The sequence below is a fragment of the Cavia porcellus genome, unplaced genomic scaffold (assembly GCF_034190915.1).
Source record: "Cavia porcellus strain 051 isolate PalLab524CR breed Dunkin Hartley unplaced genomic scaffold, mCavPor4.1 scaffold_1, whole genome shotgun sequence".
NCBI classification, from domain to species: Eukaryota; Metazoa; Chordata; class Mammalia; order Rodentia; family Caviidae; genus Cavia; species Cavia porcellus.
In genome coordinates this window covers 127,773,777-127,795,122 of record NW_026947484.1, presented here as the reverse complement: position 1 = coordinate 127,795,122, position 21,346 = coordinate 127,773,777, and the positions used below count along the sequence as shown (strand labels likewise).

Here is a 21,346-nt window from a genome sequence, read left to right as displayed (position 1 = left end):
TTATATAATGTGATACCTTTTCAAAAATTTATTTTACTTCCCCTTCTCCCATCAAATGAATAGCTAAAACATATAGAATTAAGCATAGAGAAGTAAACATGAAATATTAAAAACAAATACTCTGTTCTACAAAAATAGTGCTAAAAGTGTAATTCTTTATGAGAATTAACGGAAGGTGCAGGAGCTACTCATTGAGAGAAGAAAGGTTAAGGATTCAGTGTACTATACAATGAAAGGAAAAATAACCACTATTTTGATACATGGCTTGAAAAACACATTAAGTAAGTACCTAGGTGTTATAGTCAGACCAGACTTTGGAAGTTTCATTTCCAAAAAGACCAGTTGCAGAAGGAGTAGGTAATGAGCAAGAAAAGATTCAGCAGACTCATTTACATTCCAAAAGAATCACTGTATCTCCAATATTCTTCCAGTCTCAGTCCCCAGTTCAAAATGTTATTGATAGGAAGTGAGCTGAGCTAGATCTGAGGGACTTCGAAGTGAAGGAAAGAAGATTGTCTTCACAAAATTATGCTGTGAAATCATCATATAAATGATCAAAACAGAAACAGTGAATGTCAGTTCTGTCCTTAGAAGGACTTTGGAACCTTGGTGTACATGGCACACGTGACAGATGTGGTATTAACCTAACTCACTGTATTAATTTATCTGAAGAAAGGAAGACTGGGCTAATTGAAAGATGGCAGCCTAGAAAAAGGAGCATCCTGAGCCACGCTGCCCCTGCACTGTCTAGGAAAAGGGAGTGCTAATCTGCTGATTTCCAGACTGCCAGTACTCTGTTAGCCTTAAGGAGAGTATCTTTGTGGAGGATGGATGTGTCAGGATGCTTCAGACTGATGCTATTAACATGAAAACCATTTAAATTTCCTGGTCTCAGTCTCACCAAGCAAGCTTCTGATTATTATCTGCCTCTCATGTAGACTTAATTACAGGGAAGAGAATACATTGGTTATAAGGATGAATATTTTAAATATTATAATTTATTTCATTCTATAGATATAGAAGTAGCCATTTGGCCACAATTTACTACCTCAAATAGTTACCTCCAAGGGGATAATTTGCTCATAATTGCTAGCTTTCAGTGTAAGAACAGGATGATCACTTCATTGTGTGTTTACTGTGGCCCTAATAGTAAATGTTTTACATTAATTAATTAATTTTATGACAACAGTATGAAGTCAATAATTAGGAAGATTTCATGGATGGGAAGTGTACAAACACAGAAGATAAGTAATATGCCCATGATCATCTCAGTCAACTGAGAATAAAACTTAAGTTTGAACCCAGAGTTCTAGGCTCCAGATTTTGGTCCACCATCACTACTGTTGTATCCTCATACAATTAAGTTCCAACCTCATATCTAGTCATCAAGGTAACAAAAAATATGAAAAACAGATATTTTTTTCAAATTATACCTGTCACACAATGTAATGTAACATCAACTAATTTGGTAGTAGAACCAATCTGAAACTATCATGAGGTTATTATCTACAGTCTTCTTGTATCCTGGATGGTGAGAGTAACCATTTGTTAGAGGAATATTAAAATGATCAACTGGGGTTCTCTGATGTTCCACTGTGGCTATTAGTGTAATACAATGTATATTCATTGTATTGCCATTTAAAAAATACCAAAAATATTGCTTTCCAAATATCTGGTCCCATGAGCTTCAGACAAAAGACTCAGGGAATCCAGCCAGTAAAAGCTACATAAAGAGGCTGGTGAAAAAAACTCAGCTTTTTAGAGATGGCTGAGTGGGCAGTGAGCGCCCATGAGTCCTGTTCCTAGGAGACTTCCTCCAAGATATCAAATGGTTTCTCAGTGAGAATTTGAAGGCCATTGTGCTGGAACAGCTGAGCTACAGAGGCTCACAAAGTCCAGTAGGCACCAGAACACTGATGGGATACAAAGGTAGGCAGGTACACATTGCATAGTTATTAAGATTATTTATTTATTCACCAAAAGAACTTTTCCACAAACATTTATAAGGATCAAGGATAAATATGGTCCTACTACTAAACTGCTAACGTTTTAAGCTCATATAGTCAGATATTCCTGAGTTTAAATCTTGATATGTCATGTATCAGCTGTGGGGCTTTAGGACAACTTACTTCACCTTTATGCCTGTGTTTATTTATTTTTAGAATAATAATAATGCACAACCCCTGTAGATATGAGGATTAAGGAATAAAACCTTTAAGAAGTACAAAGACTCAAAGGTAAGTTTAATAAATAATAGCTATTATCATAAATTTGTTAGAGATAGTAAACTGGTTTAGTAAGAGTACATGCATTATTAAAGAATAGAGAAGAGTAACTGATTTTGCACAGGACAGTTTAGGTAGGATTCATTGGGGGAAGTGAGATTGGCAACAATCTTGAAAAATGAGAGGAATTTCAAGAAGGAGTGAAGAGAAAGGTGATTTCAGGAAACGAAATGAATTTAGTATCTAGTGCGTTGACGTTGGGATTCTTACAGATAGCTGGCAAAATTGGTTAATTTAGAAAAGTCACACTAGAATAGGTTGATTATTATTTAACAAATACTAGGAACCAAAAGTATAGGAATAACGTGGATAGACTGGTTGGCCAAGAAAAAAAATGTAGCATGGTAATAGGAAGTGGTGGGGAACAAGAAGACTGAAAGCTAGACATGAAGGGTTGATTTTCAAAGGCAGAGAAACAGCAAATAGAGATGTAAAAAGCCAGTAGTATTAGGAAAGACGGACTTGCTCAAACATGTCAACACAGAGGCTGGAGGCCAGAGAAAGCCACTCAAATTGAACCCGAGAAGCAACACAGTGACATGTGAAGTCTTAGAGGTCAAGACACACCTGGGTTCAGATGTCCCCTCTAACCCTACTGGTTGTGTAGACTTTTAACAAGACACTGTCTCTCTGTAATTATAAGATTCCAAAACAGAAATTGTAGCATCTGCATTATGAAATGTTACAGGTTTGAAAAGACTAATGCATGTAAACCACTTAGGAAATTGTCTAGAAAATGACACACCCATGTTACTCCAGGAAAATAGAAATAAGTCAATGCAAATTTAATATCAGAGAAAATAATAGAACAATCATCAAATTACTTTCCATCACTCAGAGGAGTCCTAGATACTGTGTAAGAATTCAAGTTAGATTTCTGAACAAACAAATAATGTCAAGGCCGGGCCAATTTGATTTTCTTTCTTTGAAGAATATTAGACTGTCTAGGTAAGAGGTAAAAGACTGAATATAGCTAAAGTAGCTGGGATATTGTCTGTCTTCATGACTAGGCTGCAAGAAATTGTTTAGACCAGCATGTCCCCAAGAGAGTAGTTCATAAAAATTTATTAAATGTTCCATGAAACAAGTTTGGAGACTAAAGGGTAAAATGAGTTACTTTACTCTAACACTTCTTAAATGTTTTTAACAAAGCAATCTGACTATCTAGAGTAAGTATAGTACACAGCATTTCCTAAACTTTATTTGAGCATAGAATTCTTTTTAAGTGTTACAGAACACTGAGAGGTGTAAGAGAAGTGTACATGTATATTCTATTATCATTGCTGAAGTTATGTTTGCTACAAGGTGATCATTAAGTTTTGTCATCTATATGTAAAATGTGTTATGTATTATTCCGCAGGGTTTACAGATTACTAATTAACATTTTTATTCATTAGATGGATAACAGGAATAGAGACAGTCATGCTTAAGCATGATGTTGGAAAGAGTTGCTATTTACTTGGAAGATAAAATGACATTCAAAATAAAATTGTATTTTAGGAATATAATGAAGACCTATCAGGAAAAGAAGAAGCCTCTTTTACAAAACATGAACTATGTAGAAAAATTTTAAAAAGAAGATTTTTTGCATATGCATATATGTTTTCAAGACCAAGAAAATACATTGGCTTTTTAATACAAGCACAACTAATGAAACAAAATCACCACAGAACTTCATAATATTCTGGTTTGGTCAAGCGTTCTGTAACAAAAACAGTGAATGTAGTGAATCTTGCCGACTGGAGATGGTTCTATTTTAGAAGGTTGATGTTCTATATATTCTTCCTCAGCACTGCACGCTCCATGTAAAACAGCCCTTGAGTTCCTATGGACTTCTGGACCTCCAAAGTCCCAAGACTTCCAGCAAGAATCCGATTTGGGACACCCTTGATCAGTAGGACAGGTGTCTTTAGAGGAGAATATTGTAACTGCTTGATTCAACGAAAGCCTTTTATTTTCTTTGTACTTTTGTGGTGTTGGACAGAAACTGACCTCCTATCCAAAAGTTTCCTTGAGATTCTGCTAAATTTCAAGATCATCCAGTGACAAATGGCATTCCTGGGACACGGAGGGGCAGGGTGTTAGAAGATCAGCAGGTGTAGTCCCTCATTTCTCACTTCTTCAGCTTGACGTGTCCTGTGCCTCTGTGAGGATATATTTTTGCATGTGCACATTTGTGCTTGTGCTAAGAAAAAGCTAACATGAAAGTAGAATCATAAAAGTTCAGGAAGCCTTGTGTGCTTGGTGCTTTGCTGGAAGTACCACACTAATGAACTGAATGTCTTCTAGGACAGGCAGCCTTATAAGAGCTGAGAAAACACTGTGTCTCATAAATAATGGAGAGAATAATGGATGACAATTAACCTGGATAAGGTATGAACCTGTGGTCAATATAGTTCTTTCACTACTTAAAAAAATACAGCAAAAGTTAGGAAGCAGACAATATTGATATTAAGAAACAATTTTGGTAACAATAAAAACTGTCCAGTAATGGACCACAGTGCCTTATGAAAAAAATACTAAAAATAAAATTATTTTTGAACATTCATTTTGTGACAGGTGTTATGCTAAACATAGTAACCATGCACTGGCTTAAGTCAATCCACTCAAAATCCCTATGAGGTAAGAACAGTTGTTATCCTCATAATATGGAACAAACACAATATTGAAGGTAGCTTACTCTTTCAAGGTCATACAGCGAATAAATGAAGGTAGGGAAATTTAATCCTGGGACATGTGCACCAAATTACTAAATTACTTGCAGCCATTTCTGGGATATTTCAAGCACAGTCTGATGTGTTGGAAATTTTGTGGATTTCAAGATGTTTCTATTGCAGATAATTTCTAAAATCTGTCATCAAATTTTTTCATACTAGTGACTGAAATATTGACATGAACTCCTTTAAATACTAGATCCATTTCTTGGTCCATCTCTTTCTCACACTTGTGGTGTATGCAGTAATTGACATTCTATACAAAAGTTCCCCTGGCTTCTTGAGATTTTGTTAATAAATGGCACTTCTAGGACATTGAGGGGTGGATGTGGAAGCACCAGAGACTAGAGTTGTAACTTTTTCACTGTTTTAGCTTGACAGTTCATGTTAGGATATGACATAGTCCATGCCTCTGTGAGGATATATGTATATGTGTGTGCGTACAGGTACGAATATGCTAAAAAACCACACATATGTGTTGTTCTGTTTTAACAGAGATGTTTAAAGCCAAGAAATCTGGAGGAGTTTAATAGAAACTAGAGGCTGGATGAGCGACTGCACCTACAACGTAAATCAAAGGAAGCTGCATTCTTTTAGCTGGGGACTGAGTTGTTGATCTTCAACATGCAAAGCGTTAGCAGTGTGCAGATTTCCACTGAGAGTAGAGCAAGAAGTTCATGCTGTGAGAAAGCTTTGACTGACACAAGAATGTGTTCCCGGGAAAATGTTTTGAAATAAACAAAGTCATTGAAAGACAAGTTATGGCTGGGAGAACAAGGACATGAATAGAAGAATAGAAGCCAGCGCCTCCATCAGCACCCTATCTCAGCTGCATCTCCGGGGCCTGGCATGTTAGCTGCCTCGAGCAGGAGCCAGAACAAACGTGTTAGTGAACTTCATTCTCTGTCTTCCTGCACTCCTAAGGAATGCAGCAGAAAGTGAGAATGAAATCTGAGCATTTTCATTTTGGGAAAGCTTTAAATTTGGTAATTGTGATGATAGGGATTCTCAGGTAGCCAGCCACAGACTACTACAACAAATAACCTTGTGGGATCTCTTTCCCATACGAACTTGTGGCTCTCAACAACTGAGGAAATTGCACAGAATCTCCATTAAAAAAATCACCCCGGAAAATCAACATTCCTCTTCAGCTTGAGTGAGTTAATTTCAAGAGGGAGAAGCCAGTTTTTTCCTTCAACGGAGAAAAACACTGCACACTTTTACAGAGTTTTTTTTTTTTTTTTTTTTTTAACCTTTTGAAGGATTTTTTCTGCTTCACAGAAATTTTATCATAATTTCATGACCCTCCACTTCATGGCTTGTTACTTGGTCCATTACTCTTACACTTAACTTGATAAAGTCCTGGTTTCTGTGATATTAGATTTTAGGTTTGGTTTCTCGCAGCTGCTGCTTTGAAGTACATGATAAGATTCTTAGCCTTGCACAGAGCCAGTGGCTTTTCAAATTCCCATTGTCCTGTGTTCATTGTACTGCTGTTCCTGCTACTTCTTCTTGCGTGGGTATATGCTAACCTTGCCTTTTGAAAGAGGGTTAACCTTAGGCTTTTGCAGGTAGCTGATCATTCTATCCACAGACTTGGGGCAAATCATTTGGAAAATAATCACTTTTCTCCTTGAGTCTGATCTCCTTTGGATATTTATGGATTTCAGCAGGGCACACATATGAGCAGTAATATGGCATCTCAAATGACTTCTGCGAACACATCTAATCCTGTTTTCTTTCATGTTTACACAAAAACTTCTTTTGAAATGTGGTACCCAGAGGCCTATTGTCATGCTCTTTACTTAAAGGGAGCCTCTGCTCCCAGCATACACAGCAAACTCGGCTCAAATAACAGAGTTTGGAAAAAGCCAATTATTTCACTGGGCAATATTACTTTTTGGCTTCAAATGAAGAGGGAAACTTCTTCTGGACAAAATATCTCTCAGATTACCCATTGTGAGAAATGGGTTACAAACATTTGAAGAGTTTCTGAAAGTTGTTTATGTGTAGTTATGACTGAGAAGTTTCAATCTCTGTTGTGTTAATAAGAAATTAATTTGGGAGAAGAGGAAAAACTACTTTCTGTTTGATCCATTTAGAAAAAAGTTGCTTCTGTGATTTTGATTTTAATAATAGTATTTTCCAACACATTTAATGTGAATACTAGAAGACTGACTTTAAAAGTTGATCAGAGTGCTTAAACATGATCACAAATGGGAACTACAGCTGTAGTTGCACTTTGAAGGGTAGTGGCAAGAGAAGTAACAACACAAATGCACATGAAATTCAGAGGAACTAACAGCTCATCATGCACCGAACAAGGCATTATTGAGCAAAGCTACTCACAGGTATTTGCAGTGCCTTTGGGGATGGGAAGATATGAGCCTGGACTCCAAGGTCGGCCCTGATAGTTCTTCTTGCATTTCCCACAGTCTGGACCTGTAGTGTTGTGCTCACATTCACATGTCAGTTTGCTGTTGTCATACACACACACAGTGGCATGGAGGTTACACTTGCACCTAGGTAGAGGAGAGACAAAGTGTCACTGTCAGTCAAATTGGTCTCAGTGGTCTAGGGTTCCAGTAATGCTAAGGTTGTGGCTCTCAAACCTTACAGTGCTTTGGTGTAACAGAGACATTTGGGGAAAATGCACTTGTGTAGACCTAGCCCCCGAGGCTTCTCAACAAGTGTCTTTTGTGGAGAGAGGGGACCAGGCAGGTGGTTATAACGATGAAGTTTTTTTTTCACTGTACACTTTGAGGAAGCCTAATAGTACAGCAGTGTGTTCCCTGGGGGCCCATGGCTCTCATCTGACAGTTGTGCTTCTAATTCCAGAGGTTGCCAATAGTTACCCAACATCTTGCCACTAGTGAGAAGATTTTTTGTGATATTGCCCAATTGCATCTGAAGGTTATTGAAGAAATTAAAGGACAATTTTATTTTATTTCCTTCAGACCATCAGAACAATTTTTATTTTTTTGAAATAGAGATAACCATTAAAACAGCTTGCTGGTTTTATTCTACTGGTGTGATAGGTTGTAATCAGGTGTTTTCATTTAGGATGCTAAAAATGGCATTTCCTCAGATCAGAAGGGTTTTTCATGAAGACCTCCAGCTGATCTGAGGGGAAAAGAGACAGTAATCCTCAGATTTCTCACTCACTGCACATAAGGTCATCATAAAAGGCCCTCAGAAGCAAGCCAAGTAATTCTAATAAAAGACGCTTAGAATCCTAGAAAATAAAAACTCTATGTGTGGCAGAGGTTTGAAGTCATTAGCGATGGCTTTGCCTTTGCTGTCTGCAAATAAAGCTGTGATATATGAGAGGCAACAATGGAATATGCAATTTCCACAAAAATGCTCCCTCATATTCGAAGTCTGTGACTATAAAATTACAAAGGCCAACTTGATATTTGTTGAGGCAGCAGGTTATAAATTGTATTACGATAAGAATGGGCCACATCCTTTGGAAAAGGAAAAGTTGACCCAATGGCTATGACCAAAGATCAGGGTAATGTGTTTGGGAAGAGATGTGCCCATACAGAGTGCCCAGGCTGCAGGCTTCAGGGGTTAGGGGTGGAGAAGTGCTAGTATATTCTGGAGTCAGAACCTGAAAGATTGTGTGTGTGTGTGTGTGTGTGTGTGTGTGTGAAAATGAGTCTAGCCTCCTTCAGAAATTAGGACAAAAACAGACACTCAAGTTTCATAATGACTAGGAAACACTGTGGTGGTGATTTCCTCGCCCTTAAGGTCAGATGTCATGAGATGGGAAAAAATAACAGAATATTCATTCTAAGATGGCAAAATGAATTTTTCTTTAAACAATTGCAGTTCTTTTCTAGATATCTACCTAGCAGTAGCCAAATTCTTTTCTGACGAATACTTTGAACACTGGGCCAGAAGCCTTTCTGGGAAGACTAAGCCTTGGCTTCCTTAGGATTTTTCTATAGTTTGTGAAAGTACTGGTGACCCTCGACCCTCTGTGTATTTATAAACTGCAAAAAAATTACCATTAAAACAAGACTATTTAATTCCGTCATATAAATAGCACCTTTGAAAATTAGCATTTTCACACAATCTTTTAAATGGGGAGAAAGTAATTCAGTTCAATAGGCAATGTTTAATTATGAGCTAGATCCTATAAAGGTCTGCTCTATGTAGGAGAGTGCTAGTTTGTTTATTAAAGGACCTTTTTCCTTCCTGACATTAGCACTTTTATTTATGGGTGTTATTATACATATGGAAGATGTTTGAAACGTAAGTGATAGAAGCACCAGTTTATACTGAGTTAGCACCCTATCTGGTGTTAAAAATTCCAAATGAAGACATGAACAACATGACCCCAAAGAAGACCAAGAATGCAAATGGTAATTGTAAAATTGAATTGTATATTTTGTAACTATTAGTGCATTCATATTGGTAGCCACTTGCTGAGTTAACAAGCATTTTCCATTCTGAAGATATTACGTTAGCTGAGAAAATTTTTCTTTGAATAATAAAGGGAAGTGAAAAGGGAATAGATGAATCCTTTGGTATTATTTTTGTTCAGATTTCCTTCAGTGACTTGCTTGTTTTTACCTGCTTCATTCAAAGCTCAGGTCAATTCATAACCTTTCTCTAAAATCTATTCTGAGCACCATAGACACGTTGAGCTTATTTTTTCTGATTTCCTTAATTTCTTCTGTGTTTTTGGTTTGGTTAATTGCTACCAAAGGCTCTTTGTGCTATTAAATTGTTTTATTCATTGTTCTCTCCCTCTTATGGGGTGGCATCAATATTCATCTTGTACCCAATATTCTCCAGCTATCTCCTCGATACACAGCTTCCATCTCCATTTACTTATCTTATACTCTTCTCAACTAGAGATGCTCTCTTATGTCAAGATAATCTATGGGCTCCTTGTAGAGTACCCAATGGACGCTTTTCCTTGCATTATTTGACCTTCAGTGGCATTAACTCCGTGGACCACTCTATTTCCTCTGATTCTTTCTGCAGTGACACTCAAGCTCATTTTCAGGACCATCTTTTTGCCTTTTATCTACAGGTGCTATTCTTGGGTTCTGGTCCAGATATCTTCCTAGAAATTCTTATTTAGGTCATACCTTCATTTTCTTCCTGTAGTATTTAATGATTTTGGAATTCCAGACATTTTAAAGCAAATTTTCATCATCTTATTCTTCAACCATTAAATAAATATATGTACAATAAATTCAAATGTTTGATACCACTCTAGGAGATTCAGCAATTGTTTTTTAGTCATAGCAATTCATAGAACACACTACTGCCACTATCACCAGGTGAAAAATGTGTGATCAATATGTTAACAAGTCCTACATTTGTATCTCAATCACATCTCCCTCTCTTGGGCTTCACATTTATTCATCAAGATGCCTCCTGGGCACATCATACTCAAAGTATCCAAACTGAGTTCTGTTCCTTCCACTGCTTCTATTGTGTTTCTGCCTCAGGAAATTCTGTCTTGTAAAATGTGCCACCTTCTAGCTAGTTTGCAAAGAATGACTCCTCCATTTCCCTTTCCTGCTACATCTAACCTGCCATTACTCAAGCTGTGATGAGGTCCTGAGATTTCTATTTTTTGTCTTACCGATTTGTCCAGTCCAGTGAAGACTACTTCTTCGGTTGCGATCGTCATCACTTTAATCTGACCTATCACAACAGCTTTTAAGCAGCGGTTATTGTTCCAGTCACACTCCTTTTTATCTAATCTAACAATCTTTTATGCAAATATGTCAGTGTCATTTCTACCTTAGACCTAGTGTAAGATTTCCTACTGTCCTTTCAGAGTCCTTTGTGGCATGGATTGCAAGTCTGTTTCCATTTTACCTTTTGTGTCTTCTCCAACCCCTAACTCTACACTTAGTTTTGTTATTTGTCTTCAGGTAATCATGTAAATTATTTCTTTTACCTATAACATTGTACTGTTTTCCTTCTGTCTCTTTTATCTGGGTAACCCTTTCCTTTAGTTGTGAACTTGGATATTTCAATGTCTGGGTCCTAGTTTATCTTTGAAAAAACATCTGAATTGAGCGAGTAGCTCAGTGACACAGCAGCATTTGCTTAGCACACAGATGCCCTGACTTCAACCGCCAGCCTTACAAAAATAAATAATTAAACAAATAAAAACATAAATATCTGCTGACCAACTATATGAATACTTTCCCACCTCTCCAGGATAAAGTTTCTGTGTATACCTGCAACACTGGACAAAGCTTATTACATAATGAAGCTGTACTCTTTCTAATAGAAATAAGCTCTATTTTAATTGCTTACTCATCTGTAACCTTGGAATATAGCTAAAAGGCAGAAGTCATATCCGTGTTGTTTTGTGCAATACCTCTGAGCTGAGTTAAAGGTGCTTGACATATAACTGGTACTCAGGAAATCTGATTAACCAAATGAATAACAAACAAATTGTTTCTACTGGTTTGGATTGGTATCAACTATGTCAGTACTCTTAGAAAATGTTTTACCACATCATGGAGCTTTGTAAGTATATTTTTAACCAGGTGACCAGTTATACAATTCCTTTTTCACACATTTTCTGTGCCTATAGCCCCTTAATATACATTTTCACATGGGTGCATGAGTAACCAAATGAATAATAAATCACTCCCTCAAAAGACTGTCATGTGCATGTTCTACTATGTCTAATGATAAATCCCACAGCCTATGCTGTTTTCTAAAAACTGTCCCATGTCCTCTTCATTGGTTTGCATAACTAACTTCATGTTGACAAAAGGGAGTTCTATAAAATTTTTGAGATCTTGTAAACCAAATTTAATTTAATTTAAACTCCAGAGAATTTAGCAGATGACTGAAATCTAATGCAAGAGCTATCCCAAAGAAATCCTAAAAATCCCAGGAAAAGAACACTGCCCAAGGAAGAGGAAAAACAAAGCATTGTACAGCATAATCATTCTGAAGTGTGTATCTTTTAGCCTCAACTATTCATGCAAAGATGATAGGTAGGCTGACATTTAGGGGAGCATTGTGTGGGCACTGCCTAAAACTCTTACATCCCTAGCAGCAAATCTGCAGGCCTAGTGCAGCTTTGAGGCTGTCTTTTCTCTGTCATCATGATAATGCTGTGCTGGAGCCAAGCATTTAAAGCGAATGCTGAGGGACCACGACACTGGCCTGTATTTGAAAATAGTTCGTTTCATTTTCCACAGCTCAGTTTATTCTCATTGCTCCCATTCCAATCAGAAGCTAAAATTCTTTATTTAGAGCCCTTGCCAGAGTGATTTTTCCTCCGATGAGGACCAAAAAAAAAAAAAAAAAATGGATTTCTCAATGCTGGGAGATTGCTCTCAATTCGTGGTGTTGCGACCTCCAGCCTCATGATAGGTGAAGGGCAGATTTCTGTGACATCCCACTTGTCTCTGACAGATTTATTATTCATTCCCATGGCCATCCAGCTCTGATGTCTACTGTCACATCAGGTGGGGGAGGAACTATACAAGTGAGATAGGAAAGCCTTCACCAGCAGTCAGATTTTTGATGTCATGGATAGCCAAGCCTATTCACCAATTCTGTTTACACAGAGAACTCATACCGAAACCCTGCAGACAGAAATAATTGACTTACATGTACCTCGAAGATCCGCTGTGTGCAAGTGACAAACAGCAAACACTAGCAAATGAGTACGTCACTAAGGTAAACTTTAAAAAAGAAAAATGACTTCAATTCTGGGACACAAACTTAATGAACACTAGGGTATTCTTGCTTTCAACCAGGTCTGCACTTCCTGTATTTTAGTGACCAGCTGTCATGAGTCAATTTAATCTTGCTTATAAAAAGGCTCCAACATTTAGTTCTCTGCCACCTGCCAGTAGGTATGAAAAACCCATGCAGTCTGCCTGGTTTTTCTTTATAAGTTAATACATCTATTCTGGGAATCATGTTATCCGCCAGAATTTCCTGCCAGTTAGAGGTCTGTATAGTGTATTACTAATGTTTCAAATAGAGGTACTAAGACAAGAAAAAACTGGCTGTTTGAAGCAAAACAGGAAGAAATGCCAGGTGTGCTGGCTTGCAGATCAGCTTTTGGCTACTTTTTGCTCCAGGAGAAGTGAATAAAGTTTAATTTTCAAGAATCTTCTAAGACCCTGGGCGATTGTAACAATGTATTCACATGGTCATATATTTTTGAGTAATTTCCACAAATAAAATGTTATTTACTTAAGGAACTGAGTGAAAATCCCCTTCCCACCTCCACTGAAAGGCATGTTTCAGGTACCACCAAACTGGGCTTGGCCCTTGGTTGCATCTACTGCTTTGGATGATTATCAGCTATATCAGTACTCTTAGAAAATGTGCTACCATTTAACAGAGCTTTGTAAGTATATTTTTAAACCAGTGATTAGTTATACAATGCCTCTTGCACAAATTTTCTGCTCCTGTGTTTCCTTAATCTTCATCTTCACATGGATGCATGAATTTCTGTTTTCCACATCAAACATCATATGAAATGAGCATTTGTAACAACATAATTTAGTGATGATGGTGAAATCAGAAAGCCTGAGTTCAGTCCCTGCCTTTGCCACTTAGTTGTTGTGAGATCATAAACAAGTAACTCAAGCAACTCAATATAGCTAACATTGACTGAATACTTTCAAATACCTGGAGTTGTGCTAAAAGCTGTTTGCACATGTCACATATTATTTTACATGATCCCCACAACAACTCTGTGAGATTGTCACTAATAATTACAGAAAATGAATTTACTATTAAGGGTTAGTTAAGAAACCCAAGATAGAAGAGTGGTTCTGGTCAGATAGATGAGTGGTTCTGGGCCACTGACCTCCAGAATTTTAGTTTCACCATGAAAAAGATGTTCCATGTTCTCAAGAATGCCAAGCCTCAGTTACTTTATGTTTAAATCAGGAACAACAAATGGGTATGCTTCAAAAGACATTTGTGGAGACTGAACAAGATAATGCATGCAAGCATTAAAATAGTATTTGGCACAAACTTCTAAATAATTGTTAGTTTCAGTTATTATTTTTATAATTACTACTGCTACTAATACTGATTACACTGATTCATTCTGCATGTGTGAATTAATAACATAGTCTATGGATGACACCAGTAGAGGTGATTCAAATAGACGATAACACACAGGCCTAACCTCCAAGAACATACAATCTGTTAAGCAGAGAAAAGGGGACTTACATAGAACAACTATATTGCAAAAGCAGGATAATACTTGTCACATCTAATTGTGACTATATAGGGAAGTGAGGTGATGAGACTTAGTTATCTCTATTTTGATGATAATACACTCACCCTAACCCATCAGAAGAGCAGGTCTACCACTGATGATGACAAGTGGAAGAAATAGGGGCACTCTGGTTTCAGTAAGTATATTCCGAAGTCCATGTGTTAAAGACCTGGTCTCTGGAGCGGCACTACATTTAGGATGTGAGGCCATGTGGGAGGTTCTTATATCCTTGGTGGTGGTAGGTTTTCAAAGGAACTTGTGGGTTCCTAGCCCTTCCTGTCTCTCTTTGTTGCTTTTTTGGCTGATGATATTTCTCTTCCTCAGCTCTCACTAGGATACCTGATCTCTTCAGAAACCCAAAGCAATGGGCCACACAATTGTGGGCTGGAGCCACCAAGGCTTTGAGTCAAAATAAACCTTTTCTCTTATGTGTTAATGACTTCAGGTATTTCCTAACAGTGTCAGAAAGCTAACACAGAAAACAGTACTTTTTATGCTTTGGTTTTGTAACTTGAACAAGGACTTCTAGGATAACAGTATGTGATATATCAAAATAGTGATGATTTCTTAATGTTATTTTTTTGAAATTCTGTATCATTTCTACCCTTTTTTCTGTTTTGCTTTTTGTAATAAAAAATGAAAACAACAAACAAAACAAACAAACAAACAAAACCAGCACTTCCCAAGGCCTACCTGACAAATGTGAGGAGAGAGAAACAAATACCCACTTTGTTTAAGCCACTGTCACCGTAAGCTTGTCTTCCATATACTGGAACTTCTATGTGACTACAGGTAGATAGTAAGCTCTTAATAAACATATGATGCTGTTGTTGTTACATCTGCATTATCAAGCATTGTATTAAGCAGAGGCCCAAGACATCACATGTCAAATGGGACTGACCTGAAGCTGATCCCATGAGGGAAGGGATCTAGGCATTCTAGTAATCTATTACTATTCTTTCCTTTGTTAAGAAAGATGTGGAGTCTGTTGGTAACATCACTGATTATGAAGATAGGTTTTTCCAAACTATATAATGGCCAAAGTTCAATGTGAAATTGATAGATGGTTTGTAACATAATTTTTAAAAGCAGCCACATGCTAACTGAGCAACAGAGACCACCAACTTCTGCTCGACTTCTTGTACTGCAGGGGAAATGTACACCATAGAAAGAGGCCATAGGACTCCAAACAGGGCAGTTTTCCACACAGTTCTTGAGTTTCTTCTTGCCCAAGAACACAGAGCACTCTAATGCAACCTTGTTGATGAGATTTTCTTCTTGTGTGTTCTGTTTTTGCAATTCAATTGGTATAGGCTCTTTTTTAATATAAGAAAAGTAATTGAATGCTACATAGTTTTCTTTAGGTGAGTAAAGCAAGTATCAAGATTCTGATCAGTCCTTCATAGTCACCATGGCAATATGGTCTTTTATAAAGTGTATAAGGCAATCGGCTTGCCACAAAAGTTGATGGGACAAGGAATAGAAAGCCTTTTTGTACATTTAGGCAATAAATGACACAAACATTTTGGCATTTAACAACTGTAAAAGTTCCATTTAAATATTTAAATGGCCACTCTAAAATTGCCTATAGTACGGTATCAGATTACATGATTTATGAAACTACTGGTTATTTTAAATAATATTAAAAATAGGGCTCTTCGATTTCCAAACTAGCAAGGGAAACTAGGGTACCATGAGTCTAAAATAAAAATATTACTGTACATGTTTGAGATAATGACTGTCTGAGGCTAGTGTAAGAGTGTGGGGTCATACTGCTTCCTAAACTCATAGGCATGTGGATGGGTTCAAGGTATGAGGGATAAAGACATAACAAGATAAACCTGCAATCTAGGCAGCTGCTTTTCTTTGCACAAGCAATCATTCTAAAGATTGAGAGAAAAGAGCTCATTAAATTAGAAGTAAGCTGTCTCAGGGTCAGCTAGGCGTTAACAAATGACTTCAGATGCTTAATATATGCACATGGGTGGTAAACCTTATATCCTAAGTCCTTTGGGGGCAACAAAATCTTGCAGGTCTCCAGTCCCAGAAATATGCATTATCAGGGGTTAAGTAGTGAAGTTCTATAAGAAAGGAAAGTGCAGTGATTAAGTCCTTAGACTTTGATGAAAGAGGAATCCAGGTTCAAGTCATAGCTTCACCAACCCACTAGATGATCCTAAATGAGCCTCAGTTTCCTCAGCTGTACCTTTGGGCTCCTGGTACTTTTAGCTGAATATTACATAGCAATCATACAGGTTTTTATGCATTCAAACTATTTTCACACATACTTATCTATTCTCAACTGCTACCTTAGGTTTCTTTTTTTTCTATTTATAGTAACACACAAGTACAACCTTTCACCTGCATTTTTATTTCCAATTTGATATAAACTATATCATGATGATTTCTTATATATGCCTTGGGTTAAACAACCTAATTTTCTTTCTTTTTCCTAGAAGAAATTGGGATAAAAGTAAAGATAGAAAAGGAATAAAAACTTCACATCCTCCTGGGTTTTGCAAAACCACAGTGTGCAGTAAGGTTTTGGAGAGAAGTTTAACAGTTTATCTGACACCATAGCACTCATTTATCAGTTATATTGTCAGGTAAAGTTTGGATAGCTCTTAATATGTATACCTACGCACTTACAAAGGATGCTTTTCTTTAACTGGGCATACTGCAGTGTGCTTAAAAATGAGCAGGATGAATAAATCACTCAATGATGAGGAAGTCTAATAAGTCAATTCTGTGTAAAAGAATGCTATTTCATGATAGCAATGTTATTCTATACTTTCAGTTTTCACTACCAAATTTGAGAGGAAATTGAATTAGATTCCCATGGTGGTATGGAAAATCGGGGGAAATAGCTTTCTTCTAATTCTTTTTTTGGAAATAAAATAATATTCAATAGAGAAAATGTATCAAACAAAAGCATTGTTTTCCTCCTTATTTGGTGGCCTACTTTTGCTAAGAAGCCTTGGAGAAGTTCAGGTTTTAAAGACAACACACACACACACACACACAGGGAAAATGTAAAGAAAATCTAAACCAATCAAAAAAGCCTAATAAACTTACCTTGACCAATGGTCCAAGGTCTTCTAGTTAAGATTAGAAACAAAAGCTCCAAGGTGAAGAAACAAAGAGCCATAGAAATATAATAAAGAACGACAGTAAATTGTGAAGGCCTTTAACAAACAAGACATGGCCAAGTAAGAAATGTCTAGATAGTGGGCACTGAATTTATTAACATTGTTGTGATCATCATCAATGTGGGGATTTTTTTTCTGTCTGTATGATTAAACATTTAGAAGAGGAGTCTGCACCACATTTATGAGAATGTTTGAATGAGAAGTGAAATTTTAAATAATTTACAATGGATTGAGGGCATATTTTAGAGTCAAGAGATACATGATTAGGAAACCTCAATTAGGTTTAGTCATCAACTAGTTGGTTCATGTTGGGTTGATATTATAGTTCGGATTTTAAATGTCCCCAAAAACCTATGAGTAGAAGAATTTGTCCCCATAGGGTGTAGTGGGGAGTTGGAAGATTTATGTAGGGCCTAATGAGAGGCTCCTAGGTTTATGGGGTGATGCTTTCAAAGTAGCAGACTACCACCAGCTTCTTCCCTCTTCTCTACTTTTTCTCCTGTCCAAGAGGAGAGCACTTTCATTCCTCTATGCACTCCTACCATGACACACTGTCCCGCTGTGGACCCAAAGCAATGGGATCAGTTGATCTTGAACCTGCCAACTTGTGGGTCAAAATAAACCTTTATAAATAACTTAACTCAAGTATTTTGCTTTTGTAATGGAAAGATGCTTAACATAGCGGGCCAGACTGCCTTTCTGGGGTTAATTTCTTTGAAATGTCAAGAGTTTGGTCCATATTTTACAAATGTTCCATATTGCCTGCTTCCTTCTTCTGGCAATATCTAAATTGTAGTGGGTATACACACTATATGCAGGTCACAAATTTCTTCCTCTTTTTCTGGTAACAACCCTTCTGGCCCACCTTTCTTTTTTTTTGTCTTATTTCCTTTTTATAGGTACCGGGGATTGGCCCACCTTTCTTCATTCTTATGCTGAACTGTTTCTGTGGAAAAAGTCAGAATCAGTGGAAAAACCAAACTCACCCAAACAATCTATTTTGTTCCCAATGTTCTGATATGAAAATTGGCCCGGGGGATGGAGTTATTTTTCTTGTACTGTTACTAACCCGGTAGAAGATAAACCTAGGATGGTCTTAAGGTTATTCTGGGAAGAGGAAGAGAATGAGGCTTAGAATAGTCAAGTGAGAGAAGAGTAAAACTAAGAGGAGGGGCTAAGTGTCCATGCTCTTACGTTTCCTCCTCAGGCTTTTCTAAATCTAGCTAAGTTCTATATTTTCAGTTAGAGATTGGATTTGAATCTACCCTTGATCATCTAAAAATGTTTGACCTTGGGCCAAATATTCACTCACAAGTACATTTTCCTAATCGTCTTTTAGTTCATTAGTATAGTAACTTCATGAGAGACAGACAGGTAGGTAGCTCTTCCCTCATTCTATAGATGAAGGAAAAAATACTGTAGCCCTAGGTTTCTCTAATTCTAGTTGCTCATCTGTAAAATAGACACAATAGTAAACGTTTCATTGGGTTATATTGTGACTCCTGAATGTTATAGCACATAGAACATCATCAAAAATAACTCACAGGCAGATATCTGATTATTTAATTCCATCTACTATATACATGAGAAGATATAAATTGGTTACAAGAGCATTATTTCATGAAATAAAAATGATCAAGTTATACATGTATATCAAAACCCCAAAGCAAATGTAAATATTGTGTTGCATGGATATACTGATAAAAAACAAACAAACAAAAAAAAACAAAAGTATCATTTCTCCTCAAATTTTGCAGTGCTCCTAATGAAAGACTTTCTAATCAGCAGACCCCTAGAGAGCCTGCTTCCTGGTCACCTGTCTCAACACACTTGGTGATTAGCCAAGTTGAACAAGCTAGAGGTGAATGCACTAGAAATTAGAGAGTAAAACTTCAAGTGATGAGGGATATATGTTTGAGAATAAATACTGCATTTTCTTAGCCACCGGGGAGGTGGTTCTGATAACAGCACCTTTACTGATTTCCTTCCTGCTATGTTTATTTCCAAATCTCTCGTATGTTTTATGGAGTTATTCCCCACATACACTCTTTCTACCCTAGTCCTTCTCTGGGGGGACCCAGAGCTAGAACAGAGGGTAGGAGACCAAGAAAAGTTAGCAGACTGCAAGATGGACCTCAGGGAAGTTACTGGTTATGCAGAAGTCGTTATATCCCAATAACAATATGTGTCGATGCCTTAGTTGCCAGTGGGTGAAAATTTTCTTCATATAACAAGGCTTCACTGACTTCTAATCTTCCTATAAGTTTGCGGAAAGAAACGAGCACTCCAAGAATCTTTATGATCAAGCCTAAGAATCTTCTAGAAACTGGATGGTGGTTGATAAAATGTCAACATTATATATATATATATATATGAAATTTGCATATATAGGACATGTATGAGATGATATCTATCTATCTATCATCACCTCTGGTCTGTCTTGGGCTCTAAACTTGTACTTAGGTCCTCTGTCTTGTAAGTCAAAAATGTTTCCATTTCCGGTCCCACCATTTGATAGTGTGTTAAAACTGGGCAGCTTATTTATTTTGTAGAACCTCAGTTTCATTTCCACATCTGTAAAAATGAATGATAGTATGTGTTTTCAAAGGTTATCCTGCAGATCAACAAATTGATATGTTTGAGGCATTTTGAAACAGGGTCGCCTATGTATTAAGTGTTTGCTGTCAATATCACCCTCTCATCATCATTATCACAATCATTATTCTTGTCATGATTTTGGTTGTGGGAAGAAGGGTGAAACAGAGACTACAGGAAGTTAAGAATTCCCAATTCCTGATTTGAAGAGGTTGATGTAGTATCAGACATAAATTTATCACATGAAATGCTTCCAGGTATAGCCACCTGGCAGAGAATTTAGGATCTTCCAATAAGCCAAATATTTTTCTCTCAACAAATTGTGTAGTTTGGGCACAGTTTTAAATTTTCAGGTGCTTGAGCCAAATATGATGAATGCTCTTGGTGGTAGAGCCTCAGGGTGTGGAAGTACATCATCTGAAACTTCGGCAGAAGGTTCTGAAGGATAACAAACTCACGTTCTTTAAGATTTCATAGAGATGGCCCTAGAAAGGAAGTGATCTGTGCTCTTTCGAATAAAAGCCTTATGATGGAGACAATAACTACCTTGATACAGTGCTGGGCCTTGAGATTTTCCTTCATTTGAGGGCCCGCCCAAAGAGCAGCCAGGGAACAAAAGCAAATGGAAATTGCTTCTCCTGTGGGTGTGGAAATATCAAATGCAGAGTGTGGTGTAGCCTTTTAATCCACAGGGTAGCAAAGTAAAGGTCAATTACCTCACTTAGAGAAACGAAAGGCAGGTAGTAAAAGTCAAATAGATATGCCATTAGATAATGTATTTCAAGCATGAAAATGAGGATTTTCTATTGCAGGGTTATATTTAATGCACTGGTAAACACAAGAGCATTATGACAAAGAATAAGATGCGAGGTTGACATTGAAACTATCTAGCAGCCATGTGTGGGATGGTGCAGTCATCCTGATTGGTGTCAGGACCCTGTCAGGTCACAGGCAGGTTGCCCGCACCACCAAAGCCAGGAGGAACAGGTGTTTCTGTGATTGGCTTTGGAGATTTAAAACCATTTAGAAACTTTCAGCTGTGCCAGACCAACCTCTCTGTGTAGCCTGTCCTGACCTGTGAACCTGTTCCTGGGCCTTTCTCCTTCCCAGACACTCTTCTTGTGGTGCTTAGCATCCAACACTGCTCCTCTGAATTATCTCATATTCCCATCCTTCCTCCATCGTTGGACTGTGGTCTCCTTGCTCCATGGATCTCAGACGGGAATCTTCACTGGGAGCCAGGATTAATCTATACCCATTGTGTTTCCTGTCTTTGTTCATAATTTGATTTAGATTGTTTGGCCCTGGTTTTTGCATTTGGATCACTTTTTCAGGAAGGTCTCTTTCTTTTAAAGC

General features: G+C 37.4%; 1 protein-coding gene across 9 annotated transcripts in view; it reads right to left on the bottom strand.

Moving 5' to 3' along the window:
- Ntng1 (netrin G1) overlaps positions 1-21,346 on the bottom strand; it is a 315,523-nt gene that overhangs the window by 71,737 nt on the left and 222,440 nt on the right. For all 9 annotated transcript variants that reach the window (XM_063255137.1, XM_063255158.1, XM_063255167.1 and 6 more), the window contains exon 4: positions 7,349-7,521. In XM_063255137.1, coding sequence (XP_063111207.1) covers positions 7,349-7,521 — 173 coding nt within the window. The remainder of the gene's footprint in view (positions 1-7,348; positions 7,522-21,346) is intronic.